The 17,277-nt window shown below is 37.1% G+C and overlaps 1 protein-coding gene across 1 annotated transcript; it reads right to left on the bottom strand.

Moving 5' to 3' along the window:
• Positions 1-572: 572 nt before the first annotated feature.
• On the bottom strand, positions 573-11,526 carry LOC101993153 (serine protease inhibitor Kazal-type 6). The gene is made up of 4 exons (XM_026783575.1): positions 11,453-11,526; positions 10,399-10,477; positions 1,731-1,846; positions 573-618 (listed from the first exon to the last, which is right to left on the bottom strand). Exons 1-4 carry the CDS (start codon positions 11,524-11,526, stop codon positions 573-575), a joined length of 315 nt encoding a protein of 104 aa, XP_026639376.1.
• Between the last annotated feature and the right edge of the window lie 5,751 nt (positions 11,527-17,277).

Genomic DNA, 17,277 nt, shown 5'->3' with positions numbered 1-17,277 from the left:
CCTCATGATGTTTTCAGGAGGCCAAATACTTTGGATTTCAGTATTACACAGTCGAAATACATTATTTCAAAGACAGTTAAAAACAAACACCATAGATGATCCATATTTTGCTTTTATGTAACATATCTTTACTGGTATTAAGGAGCATCAATATCTTCTGATTAATATTTAAATAGCATATTGTGGAATAGCATTGATATTAGCTCCATTATTACCATGAAAATTCCAAATGTGGTAGAGGAGAGATATTTTCACAGGACTCTATTGTGATGGATAGTGTATTTTGATGAGAGAAGAAGAATTTTAATTCAAATTATTGAATCAAGTTCAGTATTCTCTGTTGTATCAATTGTTTTATTAATCCCAGACCAAAAGGTAATCAATCCTGCAGAATTTACTTTATTGACAAATTAAAGGAAACAGACATATTGACCTACACAAGACCCACACAGAGAAAAAGTTGTTTTATTTTTTTTTTTAATTTATGGGATTTGCCAGAGAAAAGTAAAAGTAGAAATCAAAAAAATTCAGGTGAGAGGGTCGGCAAGCTGGCAGAAAACACCAGCTCACGTTCAGCATTTCCCACGATGCTTTAGGTTGATCTTCCCAGAACTTTTCCTATGAAAAACAAATGACAAATATATGCTTACTGCAGTATCTTCAGAGTTTGTCACAGTGCCCAGGGCAATTTAATGGTACCACCTATCTGATTATTGGGTTTTGTTGGTATCTAACTGCTATTCAGCAGAAGTGAATTGAATCCCCTCGTCTAAGTGTGGAAATAATGAATCTTAGACTAATCTCAACTCTTAGTCTTGAACTATCAATAGTGTGAAAAGAATGAATCTTAGACTAATCTCAACTCTTAGTCTTGAACTATCCATAGTCATTACTCATTGTTGAGGAGTGAAATGTAGATGGGTGGAGAAATACGCGAACAAGAAATAAGTCATAGTTCTGTCTCGGCAGAGCATTTGAGTAAATGAGCCAAACCTTGAAGCTTTTTGCATTTTATAGCAGACTGCGCATGCAAGTGTTTATCAGGTGTATGTATGTCCTTCCGTTCATGCAAATCTCATCTTATAACTCAAACTTCTGTGGAGAAGATTTGCTTTGAATAGGGTAGATACTTTACACATTAATGTGCTGATTACATATTGATATCAGTATTGACATTTTAAACTAATTTAAAAAAAATAAGAAAAAACAGGCCTGAGATGATGGCTTGGTGTTTACGAGAACATTGGCTGCTCTTGCAGAAGACCTGGGCTTCAGTCCTAGAACCCACACGGCAGCTTACAAGCAACTGTAGCACTTGTTCCATGGAGTCTGATACCCTCTCTGGCCTCTCTGGGCATCAGGCATGTACATGGTGCACAGACATATGTGCAAGTAAAGCACTTACATACATAAAGCAAAAATGAATAAATATTTAAATAAAATATAACGATGAAAAGTATAAGACTTATTAAAGGTAAACTGTTAAGTGCAAAATGTATTACAAAGAAATTCCCAAATGCTTTATGATAGGTACAAAGTAGTTAAAGTGTTTTTTGAAATAATTGGTTTATTCACTTTTGAGACATTTCTTTTCAATCCATTTTCTGGAGGTATATCTTTTCAGTCTCTATTGGAGATATGAATACAGCATGCTAGGATAGCTGAAAAAATATTAATCTATCTTTGGAAGCTTAGGCTCACAAGACAGGTGTGGTGAGAACAACACTTACGCCAATGCCTTGCAGAAGGCACATTTATTTCCATATGTGAGACCATCAGAGCCACAGAGTGGGTCGGATTCCCGAGTACAGAAGATATTGGGGTTACGGAACTCACCACAATTAATCTGCAATGGAAAAACAGCATCAATAATAGCATGTCTAAGACTAGGAACAGAACTTAACATAATGTATCCTGAAATACTTAGGTAGAACATTTTGCTTCATTGAGATATTTTATTAAGCAATAGGAATATGAGAAATACATTATTATACTTGGGTAAATTAATAAGGCCAAATGCTACAAGACTTCTTATTCCAACTTTAAATTGATGTAGTTGAGAGTAGCTTTGGGTAAAATATGTCAAATCTTTAATAACAAGTACTGTGTTAATGTTTTCTAATAGTACTTTTGCATACTATCAAAACATGGATGATCCTTGCAGGGCAGTTTCTAGACAGTACTTGAAACTTCTTAGTTTTTCCTGTGAATACCCCTTTATATACTGAAAACAAAATTCTAATGCCTTTGCACTAACTCAAAGAACCTGTTTGTAGAACATGAGCTTTGCTGACTACTATAGTAATTTATTAATGGTCCCTGAAACTTGTGTGTTTAGAAGGATCTAGAGGTTTCATTCAGACTTTTGAGCACATTTGTTAACATCGAATTAAAAGCTGCGATCACAGAAATGCATGGTAGTATCTATGTTACTAACATCCTATCCATTACAGTAATCAAAAATTATTTAATTAGTAGCAGCAAAATGCTTGCCAATACAAGAACAATAAATTGATACTTGGTGTATTTTTATTTCAAGGATATTGACATCATGAAATCCATTGAACAAAACTAGAGATATCAGAAGTAACAGAGCAATAATTTACATAGGAACAAAGCTTTAATCTTGTTCTCCTTCCACTAAAATAATATCCTCATGTTTTTCAGTACCTCCAAGTTAATCATTTTCAAAGTTATTACTTCATTTAAATCTGAAATTCCATTGAGAGATAAGAGACTAGAGTATTTTGGAACTGAAGGCCTTACCCATGCTTGAACATATTCCTTCTCATTTGAGTCCAGAATTTCCAAGAATCTACTGTGGTTGAATAATTGAATAATAAAATATCCTTATTGAGAGAACTAGACTCAGTGTTACTTTGTGACCACAGTTATGATCAGGACACACTGATTTCATTAACAGAGTTTATCAGTTTTACTGAACAACATAAATGTTATAGATACTGAAATTGTATTGTACTATAATTCCTGCTAACTGAGTAGATTTTAGCTGTTATTGTCACAAAAAATGGTTAACTATTTGGGGTAATAGATATAGTACCTTTATCATAGTATCATTTTATTTATTTATTTATCTTACCCTTTAACATCATGTTGTATATCTTGTTTTGGAAATAGGAGAGTAGTAAAACCAATGAGCCTTGGCAAGATTAATCCCTTGTTTACAATGGCATACACCATTATAAATTTGTCCAAACCAAATTTGGCCAAATTTTTGCATGGAAAAAATTTGCTCATTCTTCATTGAGCACCACAATTAATCCAGCCTCTTTTTCTTTGGGAAAGCAGCTACAAAGACAGGCAATTGGGGAGAACATTCACTTTGAATATTTCTCATGCCCTTGGCTCTCCTCAAGTTTACCCACTACCTTCTCCTGCTGCTTGGAAAAAGATTAGGACGAGCAAAGGGTTTTAATAAAGAAATTACACTGATCAGCCAGCCTGTGAACAAACTGTCTCATGACAGATAGATAGCTCAACATTGATAATTAATTAGTGGGGTGCTTCAAGAATCTGCAGGGAGCTGAGAAGTGCATTCTAGAACTTTCTCTATTGTTGGCTGTGTTATCCTAAGTGAAACAACTCCTGTGTTTTTAATTACTTGAATGAAGAAAGCATTCCTCAGACATCAGCCATGCCTTGTTCCAAGATTCTTAGGGCCATCTCAGAGACCAAATATGGCATAGGGATTTGCATCATTATTGTGGAATGTTTAAAATGGTTCCTGGATTGGATTGCAGAAAGATATCTCTTTATTGGGGGCCTCTTTTAAAGGAAGCTACAAGAGTTGTTTCCAGTCATATAACCTGGTATTTTCCATCGCTGATACCCTAGTGGCCTTTCTAGCTTAGATGGTCCCAGAGTAGCTATGACTTCTTTCAATGAAGTGGTTTAAATGAAGCTTTTATTGTCTTTAGTTCTTCAGCTGGATGAGAAATGTGATCCTTCTTGCCTCAATGCTTCTTCTGTATTGAGGGAGGCCTCTGCATCACTGAAATATTTAAGCAAGATTGTTGGCATCAGAAGAAGAACCGGGAGATTGAAGAGTCACCAGATGTTATGGCAGTGTGATGGACAGAATGAGACCATAGCTCCTACCCCATAAGGAGAAACATTAAGATTTCCTATTGCCATGCCTTTCATCTACCTGAGTTCCTTCTGTTTAATTTGGTTGTAGGTGCCTGAATGACATTCAAAGGATGTGCTTCTTAGTGGAGGCTAAAGCAGATCTAAACTGGGGAAGATGATAAAGCTACCTTTTCTCCACTTAGGTTTCATTGGTGGAGAATTAGGGGTGTTAGGAGAACTGAGATGCCCTCTGGATCTACTAAAAATGCATCCAAAGAGCTGTGCTCTGAGGCAGTTGGTCTCCAAATGGAATTAGACTGAGTTGGACTCAAATTTTGCTTCTCATACTTTATCAGCTTCTTTACATTGGGTTTAAATGTCTAATGTATACAGCAAGAGGCTGGTAACACCTATCTTGTGGGACTGATGTAATAATTTCTCCTATAAAAACACTTCAGAAATATCAAGTTCTATGTGGAAGAGTATTATCATAAGCAATATCCTGGTAAACTGTATCATATTCCAGAATTTCGGTGTGGTTGCTTCCCTATTTTTAATGTGATTTATTTTAATATTTGGATTGCCTTCATATTTAACAAGAAATGCCACTTGATTTTCTTTGATATTCAAGACTTATATCAGTCGTTTATCCCAGTATTTTCTCACTCCCCCTCACCTGATCCCTCCTGTTCCCAAGACTGGAAATTGAGGGGTAGGGATGTGGGGCAAGGTAGAAACTGAGTGCAATGGTAACTGCATGGTGTCTACAAGAGAAACCCTATCCAAGACTCCTGGTAATGCAGTACATGGGATCCTGAACCGGCCAACTTCCGTAACCAGACAAGGGCTCAAGTAAAGGGATTAGGGCACCAGCCTAACCTCAAAACTTGCCACCTACAGTTTATCCTGCCTGCAGTGTTCTGGGGCGGGAGTCTAGCAGAACCATCATCAAAGAGACTTATGGAGACTTCATCCAACAACTGACTGGAGCAGTCACAGAGTCCCATAGCCAAATATGAGGCAGAGCTCAGAGAGTCCTGCGGGGGTGGTGCGAAGGAACCAGAGAGGATAGGGACACCATGAGAACACAGTCTACAGAATCGCAGGGACAGGGACTCACGGGGACTTGCAGAGATCAAGGACCCTGTTGGGGAGGAGGGGTCTGACCGAGATCCTCTGCATATATGTTATTGTTGTATAGCTTGGTGTTCTTCGGGGGTTTCCTAACAGTGGGAGCAGGGTCTGTCTCTTACTCTTTTACCTTCTTGTGATATCATTTTCCTCCTACTGGGTTGTCTTATCCAATTTTGATATGATGGTGTGTGCCTGGTCTTACTGTAGCTTGTTATGCCATGTATGGTAGATCTCCCTGGGAGGCTTGATCTTTTCTGAGGGTAGGAGGAGGTGGTAGGTTTTCTGGAGACTGTTGGGGGAGAGATACTGAGAGAATAGGAGAGAGAGGAAACTGCGGTCGGGTTGCAATATATGCGAGAAGAATATATATGTAGCATTTATAGTCCTTTCTTGGGTACCAAACTGAGTATCGGCCTGCCCCCTTGTGGTTCCTCAAAGAACTGTTATCTGCTAAAAAAAAATTCTGGAAAGGTATGACATTTCAGTACTCAGATTAGCAGTATTTGTCGAGACAATAGAATTGTTTACTTTTGTTGAAATTTGAGCAACTATGCTCATAAAGCCAACTAAAGACTCGAGATGGTTACTATTTTAATCATCTTAAGTTTATAGATCAAGCCAATGAAAATGTACGTTCTCACACACAAGCACAAGGGCTTAAGGGGAAAAAGGATGCCTTTTACATTACTTCCAGTCAATCCAACTGCATCCTTCGTCAACTCCAGTCTTCCTAACCCACTTCTATCTAGACCAGTAATTCTCAATCTGTGGGTCATGACCCCTTTACAGGGGTCAACTAAGATGATAGGAAAACACACATATTTATATTATGATTCATAATAGCAGCAAAATTACAGTTATGAAGTAGCAACAAAAATAATTTTATGGTTGGGGATCATCACAACAAGAGAAATTGTATTAAAGGGTTGCAACTTCAGAAAGACTGAGAACCACAGGTCTAGATTAGCCTTCCCCTTTTATGTGCCTCTCTTCTCTTAGAAGTGATCTGCAAAAATGACGCTCATGAGAATACTTGCTACTAATGAACTTTACACTGGCTCCTTATGATACACGGAACTCTTGATCATCAAATCTTTTTCAACTCCTAGATTTATAAATATGTCAGTTCCCTTGTTCTTTAACTATTCCTTTTTGTTTTTTCCTCTTTAATAGTTCCTTTAAGAATATACTTTTTCTCAAATAATACTGATCGAGCCAAGGTTTTCATTTTTGAAGTTTCATTAATAATTCACTCTCTAATTTTCATATGTCAGAGGATTAAGACACTTGCAATCACTGGCTTAATTCATAGTTAAGAATTACTTATTTCCGAAGCATGTCTTTTTTTCCCTGTCAACTAGACTTTTATTCTAAGTGATCCATTTTGATGACAGTGCTTCTCTTCAAATTCCTCAGCCTGCTCTTTGACTGAAGTTGCCATTTTCCCTTTGAAATGTTCTCTCTCTCTCACACTCTTTTTCTTTCTTTCTTTCTTTCTTTCTTTCTTTCTTTCTTTCTTTCTTTCTTTCCTTCCTTCCTTCCTTCCTTCCTTCTTTCCTTCTTTCTTTCTTCCCTTCCCTTCTATGCTAGTTCCATTTAGTACCTGCAAAAGTCCTTAGCATTTCTTGTCTGACCAATACCGTAAGTTCAGTTCTATACAAGCGATTTCCTACTGGTATCTAATCCTTTCTACATTTGAAGAAATGTTATTTTAAACTATGATTTTCATCCTATTCCTTGCATAAGACAGGATGACAATAATCAGCACATCTGCTTTACTAGAGAATCGTTTGTTTGAAGCCTTTGGCAGAGAATACATGGATCTATGATGCTGATTACAGCTAAGTCAATAGAGACTCAGCAATCTGGGGTCTTTTCCACCCACTTCCTGCTCCTGAGACTTAACCCCCATTCTCTTTACCAAGCTTCAAGGTTTTGTTCCACCTGTGGTTACATTGTGGATACTCACCAACCCCTTTAAACTGCATTTAAATATTACCAGTACATGGATGGAGCTAGAAAACATCATATTGACTGAGGTTACCCAGACCCAGAAAGACAATTATCATATGTACTCACTCATAAGTGGTATTTAAACATAAAGCAAAGAAAAGCAGCCTACAAATTACAATCCCTGAGAACCTAGACAACAATGAGAACCCTACGAGAGACATACATTAATCTAATCTACATGGGAAGTAGAAAAAGACAAGATCACCTGAGTAAATTGGGAGCATGGGGACCATGGGAGAGGGCTGAATGGGAGGGGAGAGGAAAGGAGGGGAGCAGAGAAAAATGTATAGCTCAATAAAATCAATAAAAAAGAAATAAAAAATATTACCAGAACATTAATTTTAAGCAAAACTTAGGTAGTTGGAAAGATTCAAGAACCTCAAACTCAGTAGTAGAATGTTGTTTTACAAATATTCTAAAACTAGTCAGTCTTTTAAAATACAATAGTTAGTTGTGCATAAAAGCACTACAGCAGAAACTGTTGCTAGGGCCATACATTTAAATGGCTCTTTAAGGTTAAGACATCCAAACTTTGCACCTGGAAAGTGAAAAAGATAGAAAAGCAGAAAACATTCATTCTCTCTGGTGCCTAGGCTTGTCTGGTATGGCATTCATTACATTAACTAGTTAGTCTTAAAATTACATGATTCTCCTGCCTCAGCCTTCCCAGAGCTGAGGCCACATGTATGGGTATAACAAAACACACCCGGTTACCATGAAGAATGGTTGGAAAAGAACATGAATTTCATAAAGGCCTATAATTAGGAGTGTACACTATAATTTCCCAGAAGATGTGTCATGGACAAAATTCCTGGCCTGGGAAGAATGGCTTGGGTGCTGGAGGAAACCTGCCTTCCTTTTGACTTGGCTGTGTCTGACTTGAGCCAGCATGTTCCTAATATCAATAATTCCTTCGGCCCTACTCTCCCCTTGGCCATGAAGAAGAAAGAGTAAAGCCGCTTGGGTGTGGTCTGGGAGGACAAAATCTTCCTTTTATTTTATGGATCCAAGGTGACAGACAGCCTTGGCAGTGCAGGCTTGGTTCACAATGATTCAAATATTTAGTTCAGCAAGAGGCTTTAGATAGCAGTGTACCTCAACCTTCATCTTCAAAGGTGAAAATGGAGCTATTGATAAGGGAAAGATATAAACCAAAAAACATGACAAGTAACTGTGAATCAGATGTCATTCACCTTATCTCACTCCAAACCAGTACTTCACACTCTATCTTGGTTGCTGTTCCTTTTTTTTAATTGTTAGATTAGTCTGTGTAGGTATCATCTATACAGTTGTTTAGAATGCAGATTCAAACCCCTGAACCATTCAACTGTTACTGAAGGTCTTCCATGAGGATTCGTGTATTTAGAAAGCACATTAGGAGGCCCTGAAGCAAGCAGACTGTAAGATGTTGGCTAATGGAAAAGAACAGGATAAATAAATGGGAGATATTATAGAACAATATAAAGTACAATTAAACTCTCAGAAAAGAAAATTCCAAGAAAGGAAGTGTCTGATGGTTAATGGGAAAAGTGGGATTAAGTTTCAAATCCTTTAGTTTTATATGCAATGCTTCTATTTATTTTATTCATCTTATTTTACAGTCTAATGGAATATGAAACATATTGGCTGAGTCTTTGGACCTTCTGAATTGCTTCTATATTTAGCATAAACTGTACCATAGCATTTAGTTGAGCACATACATTTTATGATATAGACTTGCATATAAGAACCTGGAAATAACCTAAATGCCCCTCGACCAAAGAATGGATAAGGAAAATGTGGTACATTTATACAATGGAGTACTGCACAGCACACACACACAAAAATAACGACTTCTTGAATTTTTCAGGAAAATGGATGGAGCTAGAAAACATTATTTTGAGCGTGGTAACCCAGACACAGAAAGACAATTATCACATGTCCTCACTCATAGGTGGTTTTTAAAAAATAAAGCAAAGAAAGTCAGCCTACAAATCACAATCCCAGAGAACCTAGACAACAATGAGGACACAAAGAGAGATTTACATAGATCCAATCTACATGGGAAATAGAAAGTAGAAAAGACAAGATTTCCTGAGTAAATTTAGAGCTTGGGGATCCTGGGGGAGGATTGAAAGGGGGAGGGAAGAGGCAGAGGGGGGGAATAGAGCTCAATAAAAATCAATAAAAAAGAATACTAACACATGGGTTTGCTATATAAATTACAAGACGCCATCAATTTTAAGATGAACCTTAATTTATGAGCCAATAAAATAAACTCTTATGAATATAAAATACACAACAGAATTGAAAATTAGTTTTTAAAACTTTTTTTGAATGTCCAATCAGTTGGGAACACTGTCTGGAAAACTTGATGCCAAGAGTTTTTGTATATGCTAAGTAAAAAGCTAGTACCCAAATCAAACTGAAATGCCCAACAGAAGAAATAGAACCAGCTGGGCAAACAGCACTTGTTTGTAGAAGTTTTTAACTATTAGATCAAAAAAATATAGAAAAAAAGGCTGTTGAGTAAACTTGAGAGGAAAAAAAAACACCTTAATGAAGAAAATCTATGCTCATCCTCAGTTGTAATCCCAACATGTATTTAAATTTGAACACTGCAGCCTATATATCCTCCATTCACAAAATTATGTTCATTTTTACTTCTGTAAACACAAACAAACAAAAGACAAAGCTCTCTCTTCTAACTCTATTAGAGGTAGTTAATTACAGATCAGTGACTAATTCACATAAACTTTTATAGTTTTCCAAACGATTTGCCTTGTTTTTACAGTTTAATGATGACTGTAATTCTATGAGGTGAGTTAGTGCCTAGTTTAACAGCTGTGACATTTTCAACTTTGAGAACTGAGAAACTTTTCAGTTCAGTAGCCTGGTTATGTTAAGAATAGGATATAAATTTTCTTTCACACCCACACTCTGTGTATTAATCAGAGTACTCTGACAGTATATACTCTGACATATATGATCCTTTAAATTTAAAATTGTATACCGTGAGAAACTGTAGTTTAAAATCTCATTGTTTCATCTGATTTCTCAACTTGGCCTTTCTGGTCTCCTGACTCGCCCTTCTTTCATAATGTAGACAAACCTCTTTTTAGCAATGGAATAGCAGCCACACTCTACCTAGGGCAGAAAAATACAGACAGATGGGGGTCTCACCTTTTCTCCTTGACCAAAGGCTCCTGAAAAACAGCATAAATTCCAAACATTGTAATTTCTGAATGTGTAAAAGTAAGATCTACAAACATAGCAGAAATATGCACACCTCTTTCTGATTGTTGGCCAAGTCTTGAAGCCTCAAAATGTCTTGTTTTTGTGTCTGTTCCCTTCTTGGGGATCAGTAGACCATGAAGAGACACATTTGTTGGGGATTAGGATTAAGAGACTGCTAAAGGTTTAAAATCTAGAGATTAATGTCAATGCTTTGACCTTGCTTTTCACTCACAACGGGAATGACTTTATCATCTTTGGTCCCTCTTCAGAAAAGAGGAGTTGGAAAGAGTCCCCTAACCAGAATTCCAAGGTGAAGCCCTTGCCTTTACTGTCAAAAGCATGTGTCATGGTCAGTGGTGATGTTAGCTGTTTACTGAACTCAGGATTACCCTTCTGTTCATTCTACTGAAACTCAATTTTAAAGATATGGCTCTTTAAATATGCATTGTTAAATACCGATCCCTCTTCGTTCCATTTTCTATATCTTCTCTATTTCTTTAAATTTCTGAAGGTGGGTTCCTGTGCAGCCTTGCTTCTCACTCTCTTCTTACTTTTTAATATTAACATCCATGGTTTTAAGTGTGTGATGCACTTGGTGCAACTGCAAATGTACCAACACCTTCCATCTGTGTAAGTCCAAGACTTCTTCAGTGAGGAAGTACAGACAGATGCTGCTGACATCATGGCCCAGTACTCAGGGATGACATACAGAGGTACTTCCAAATGCAATGCATTAATGGATGCAGGAAAGTCCTCGGCATTTAGACTTTATATGGGCCTCATCGTCTCTTCCAGAAGCTTTACTAGCAGCACTGATTCATAACTGGCAGAGTGAATGATTATTATGAGTACAGAGCCTTCTGCTACACTATTGAAAAGTTATGTTGTAAACCCATATAGTGCCCAGAAATCTGTATTTTGTAAATTTTGTTAGTGATTTTTATGGTCTTCGAAAATTAATTATTGCAATTTTCAATGTTTCATTTTGAAAAACCTGTACCTGGTAAAGGGAGGTTTGCCCACTGTTCCATATTTAGAAAATTGCAAGGCAGGAGATAGATTCATATTGACCATGCTTAAGAAAAATTACTCCTTTGTTTTTTAATTATGGCATTAATTTAAGATATTTGTTGAACACTTATTGTGTACCAACTACAATGTCAAACGCTTTATATTAGTTTTCTCATTTATTTCCCTATATAGGAGTAGTCATTCTACATTTTCATTTAATACATGAAGAAAAAAAACTATAAGAAATGTTTTTTTGTTTTTGTTTTTGTTTTTTTTTTTTGGATTTTTTTTCGAGACAGGGTTTCTCCGTAGCTTTTGGTTAACATCAGAAATGTTAGAACTGGATGATGGAAAAGAAATGCTAGGACTTAAATTAACTTTCTCAGTGTCAGCATTAGCTTTCTTTGAGCATGATATCCCCAAGAGTGACATTTGATGTGTCTAGAAAGCATCCATGCTCCGAGAACTCAGTACTTTTGTAAACTAGATATTGATAGAGTAAATTCATCTCTACAAAGGATGACAATTGACTGCATGGGCTAAGTTTTAGCATAGGTCTAACTTTCTGGTACCTCACAAAATATTTTTGAGTAGTTTAGTTTTAAAACTTATTCAGCAATATTACAGGAATTTTTCATCTATTTTTAAATACATCTTTTTATAAGAACTTGTTTCTGTAAATATGACTAATTAGAGTGAGTTTTCTCTACCAACTTAATTTCATCAAAAATTAAAAAATCTTTAACTTGAAACCTTGAAGGCAATGCCGTTTATCACCTACAATCCCAGAAAATGATACATCATCCATGAAAACCCACCTTCTTCCTTCAACTGAGCTTAGTCTCATCTCTTAGCATTTTCAAAGGAAAGACTATCTAAGAGGATACATAGGGTACCAGTGGGAACGATGGGCCAATTTACCCCAGTGGACATTCTGTCCATTAACAAACATGTTCATCAAGGGGTTCCTTTGGCTCAGAAATGCAGTCTTCTCATCCCCAGATAAATGTTACTTTACAGTGGGACTTTGAACTCCCTCAGTTGATAAAATGCATATCCATTGCTCATTTAAGTGGTTCAAGATATTGCCTGCTTGAGAATTAGTTTTCTCTTCTTGTTGCATATGCTTCTTCTTTCTAAAGCTCCATAACTTTCTTTTCAAAGCTTTCCACACTGAGTTTCTATCCCCCCCCCACCCCGGGTTAATTTCAATTACTTTCGTCTCTTTGAAATAATAAAAAAGGACAGGAACATTTTTCTGAAAAGGCAAGATTAGTTGTAATGCCAATTATTCATCTTCTACATTTGTGCTTTACAAATGAGCATCAACTGTGATGTTCTTAAGAACTCAATCAAAATTATGTTTCTATTGACTTGTTATAATTTCCCTTTCTGTGTCATAGCATCTTATATGAACAACGGGTTCTGAACTCCTTACAAGAGAGTCAGAGATGAGCTCTAGCCGCCCTTGGTACAAGGCTGGAGCAAAGCATGCGCTCTGTGAATGAGACTCCCTACTATCTTCCCAGCCTCATTGTCATCATCGCTGCCACTGTCATCATCATTAGCATAGTCTTTCTTAACTGCTCTTTCACATAAAAGTCACGAGACTTTGGAAATGCGAGGAAGATCTACATTTCTCCTTTCTGCTTCTATGTAACAGGGGGATGTTAATTTTAAGGAACAACTCACCTGAGAAAAAGCAGAGAAGGGTCAGAGACAGGAGCAGAAAGACACCTGCTATTTTCATGATGCCAGTTCACGCACTCAGATCAAGGCCGCTTTGCTCAGCTCAGCTTAGGTTCTCTGTCAAGACAGTTCCAAAGAAACCAAGACTAAACACCCAGACTTATATATAGAGAGAGACAGCTTGAACGGAGTTGGGATCTCCACCTTCTTTATAAAAATCTCCTTCTAAAACCATGTGCAGTCCTATCCACCTTAGGCATTTATGATGCTCGTCACCACCTTAAAGAAATGCCTCATGGGCCCCATCAATCTTAAGAAGGAAAACAATTATGTGAGTCGCACCTTAGATCGTATAATGGAGGATGCTACTTTCTTCCAGTAACCTACATTTTCCTAGCAACCAATACATCCCCCCTACTTGTTCCCTCTAAGGCTCCACTGTATTACAGGATGACTCACAGGTGGTGTTCTACTGCTCCTTATGTCTCTTTCAGACAGGTCCTACATGTCTGTGCTCCAGATGAGTAACCACGGGAGAATGGAATTCCTGGGTGGAGCTTGGATTTTCCACATCTTCAAGATGTACTTGAAGGAGAGAGGCATTCTTCATTGTCACCAGAGCTTCATCAGAATGAAGATTTTAGGGCAGGAATAAGCTTGTCGGTTCAAAAGTCACTGCTGCAGTCCAATGGCAGTGATTTCCCATTTTTAAATTAAAGTCAAGCCAATGTCTTAGTTTCATTTTGTTAAAAACATTGAAAAGTTACTATATTGAGAATTTGAAGTCAATAATATCGAATAGTTTCGTGATTCTTCAAGCTAAAAATAGAAGTTATAATAGATAGCCTCAAGTTTACAAACTTTGTTTAAGATGTCTTGATATAAATTAAATGAACCTAGTAAGTGTAAAACCTATCAAAGGGTAAGATGTCAGAACACTTTATAGAGAACAGAACTATGAACAAAGAGAAAGTTATAGTCACAGTAGGAAATTCTGCCTAGAAATATATTTTGCCATTTAAAATACACTGAGGTAAATGATAACAATTTAAATAGGAAAATTATATAAAATGTTCCCCATTTAAACATGGGGTATTGGTATAATCTCTTCATAAGAAAGCTATATGCTATATGTCAAATAACTTTTTTCTGCATTTAAAATGTATATATTACATGTTCCATTTGTCTCAAGACATTATATTTTCTTTTGAAAATTATTTGAAAATTTTAATGAACTACTTCAAGAGCTAGGATGGATTTTGTGTCTTTCAAAATTATTGGCATGGCAGAAATGGGCCTGCAATTTGGCTGCTCCCATGTATAATTAAAGGGAATCTTAAAAGTTTAAAAAAATGATTGACAAACTCTTGGACTTTACAATCAGAATGTCATCAATTTGATCAATAGGAATTGTAATTGTGACAAAAATAATTATTTTCATAACTCTTCTGATAATTATATGACATAGACTTCTCATTCAGGGCTGAGAACTCCACAGACTATTTTTCTTTGTACCTTGACCAGTTGTGGAACTCTGTGTTAATCTACATTCACTTCAAAGAGAAGCTTCTATGATGAGGCTCAAGAGAGGCACTCATTTAGTAGTATAGTGATGTGTTATTAAGATGAAAAATTGCCAGAGATGGCAAAGCCTAGCCCCCCTCCAAGTGTGGTTCATGAGATGCAGGAAGCAATTCCCTCCAGGCAACCCAGTGGCAGCTAAATGAGCGTGTTACTTGAGGGCCAAGGAGGAAACACCTATATGCCCCGAGAACCACTTCTATGGCATCTGCATACGCATTTGGCAATGTTACAGATGATTCTGAGTGTAGCGATTCTACTAGTGCACTTGTTCTTCATGTTCTTTCTCTCCTTCCACACCAGTGGCTCCTGAAAATATGGATGTGCTATATGATAAAATGAGTCTTCCTGATCTGATAGAGTGGGCAGCCATTGAAGCTATAAAACAGATTATGGAAAAAAACCTGACTGATGAAAGAATTGGGGAAATCTGGGAAAACTGCAGAAATTGGTTTTCTTTTTTACACGATTATAAAACTTGGCAAAAGAATTATACTAAAACAGAAAAGAACTTGGTTATGATAAACGAAGTTTCTGAAGAACCTAAGGCTGTAGGTCTGACTGTCTATGACCTTATAAATCAAAATTGAAATTATGAGGGATAACAATGAGAAAGGTACAGCAATGGAGTAAAACCTGCTGAACTATGTCTGTAAACAACAAGTAGTTAGCTTTTGAGGTGAGAGCCTCAGAAGTTGTTTAATGATTAACTCAGCTAAGAATTAAGAATATAGTGGTTGGAATGGAGCTTGGGAACTGGGAAAATGTCATAATGAATGATGATGCTTCGATTTCAAAGAATCTTTATACTTCTTGTGAACTGCTTGGTCATGTAATGATTAACCTTTGACAAGGGAAAAAGAATAATTTTCCTTGTGTGAAATTTACAATAAAAGACTGAGGTTTAAAGCTCGAGGCAGAAGAAAAAGGAGGAAGCTGAAGAAGAAGAAAAAGAAGGAGGAAAATGAGGAGGAGGAGCAGGTAGAGGAGGAGGAGGAGAAGAAAAGAAGAGGAGGAGGAGGAGGAGGAGGAGGAGGAGGAGGAGGAGGAGGAGGAGGAGGAGGAGAAGGAGGAGAGGAAGAGGAAGAAGGAGAAGGAGAAGGAGAAGAAGAAGAAGAAGGTTGTTTCCCCGCAGCTGAGAGTTAATCAGTTTGCATCAGAATCCTGTGTTCATGTACTCATTCTGCCTTCCAGACATCCCAGATTCGAGACCCACTTCTCTGCTGAGGCTGGTCCCCAGCAAAAAGTGACACAAATTCTCTGAAGAACAGAGAATACTCATTCATAACTGGTAGGATTATAAACTCATCCAGCTTCTGGGAAAATCAGTGTGGTGGTCCTTTAAAGAGTTAGAAATAGATCAAGCAGTTGATCAAGCTATACCATCTCTCAGGATATACCCAAAAAACTCTATGTCCCATTATAGAGACACTTCCTTATTCATGTTCATTGTTACTCTATTTAAAATCGCTAGTAAACGAAACAGCCTAGATGCCCAGGAATCGATGAATGGATAATAAAAATCTGGTACATTTACATAATGGCATATTTTTCATCTGTGAAGACAAACACTATGTATTATGAAATTTATATGTAAAGAGATGGAGATGGAAATAGTCATTCTAAGTGAGGTAACCCCGGATCAGAAATACGAATACATATTTTCTCTTATTTGTGGATGTAAGCCTTGAATATTTAGATATGTGTGCTTCATTTGGAGTGCCTACAGAGGTTAGAAAACTAGGAAGAGACTATAGGGCAGGACTCAAGGGAAGAAAGATAGCACACAGTGTTATAAAGTGGTAAGTGGTCTAAAATGGAGCAGGAAAAGCGGGATGGGGGTTCGAAAGCAGCGAACAAAAACGAAAACCCAGAGGAATAAACAACACTAAGAACCTTCTGAAAAAGTCGTGTAAAACTTCTGTGCAGAAATTTCCCAAACTATAAACCTATCCATGGATAAAATGAATCAAAATGGAATTATTCTATAATAGGGAATGTTACAACTAGACACTACAGAACCATAGATTAAAAAGTCCAATGCCAGTAAAAAAGTAACCTCTATTGGAGTTGTTGGCCAGTGGGGTCTCATAGATTCCCCAAATCAGGTTTACTATTCCCATTGCTCTTGGTTACTCTCCAGAATTGATGTTAAGTCCCTATTGCTGAAGACTCCACGTACCTGAGGCATAGAACGTGGAGAAATCAAACTGTGACTGTCTGGAAGCTTCATTGCTCATGGCTAGCTTTCATGATGCTGGGATGTGCTATCATGCTATCAGAGGAGGAAATGCTCATCATTTCTATCTGGCTGTAAACACTGTAAGCTACAATGACAGGCCCAGCAAGATATTGGTACAACTGTGGCATGATTATCTGGGGAATTAACCACCTTTTGGTTGGATTTGAGGACCTCTCAACAAATTGGAACCCACAGCTAGCACACCTATAAAGATGTCAATAACCCGTTCTTGGTTAGGTCATAGGCCTAGTATTAAACCGGCTGCCAATGATATTCTTTAATCAATACATGATTAAATTCTA

This window comes from Microtus ochrogaster, chromosome 18, assembly GCF_000317375.1.
Source record: "Microtus ochrogaster isolate Prairie Vole_2 chromosome 18, MicOch1.0, whole genome shotgun sequence".
NCBI classification, from domain to species: domain Eukaryota; kingdom Metazoa; phylum Chordata; class Mammalia; order Rodentia; family Cricetidae; genus Microtus; species Microtus ochrogaster.
Note: the sequence above shows the minus strand (reverse complement) of the source record. Positions and strands in the feature narration are given on the sequence as shown.

Bases quoted from the DNA above. Each gene is read 5' to 3' on its own strand.
- LOC101993153 (XM_026783575.1), bottom strand. From the start codon at position 11,526: ATGGTCAATATGAATCTATCTCCTGCCTTGCAATTTTCTAAATATGGA. The intron at 10,478-11,452 runs GTACAGGTTTTT...CTATGTTTGTAG, and splicing joins GGCAAACCTCCCTTTACCAG to ATCTTACTTTTACACATTCA. The intron at 619-1,730 runs GTAAGTGTTGTT...TGTTTTTCATAG, and splicing joins GCCTTCTGCAAGGCATTGGC to GAAAAGTTCTGGGAAGATCA.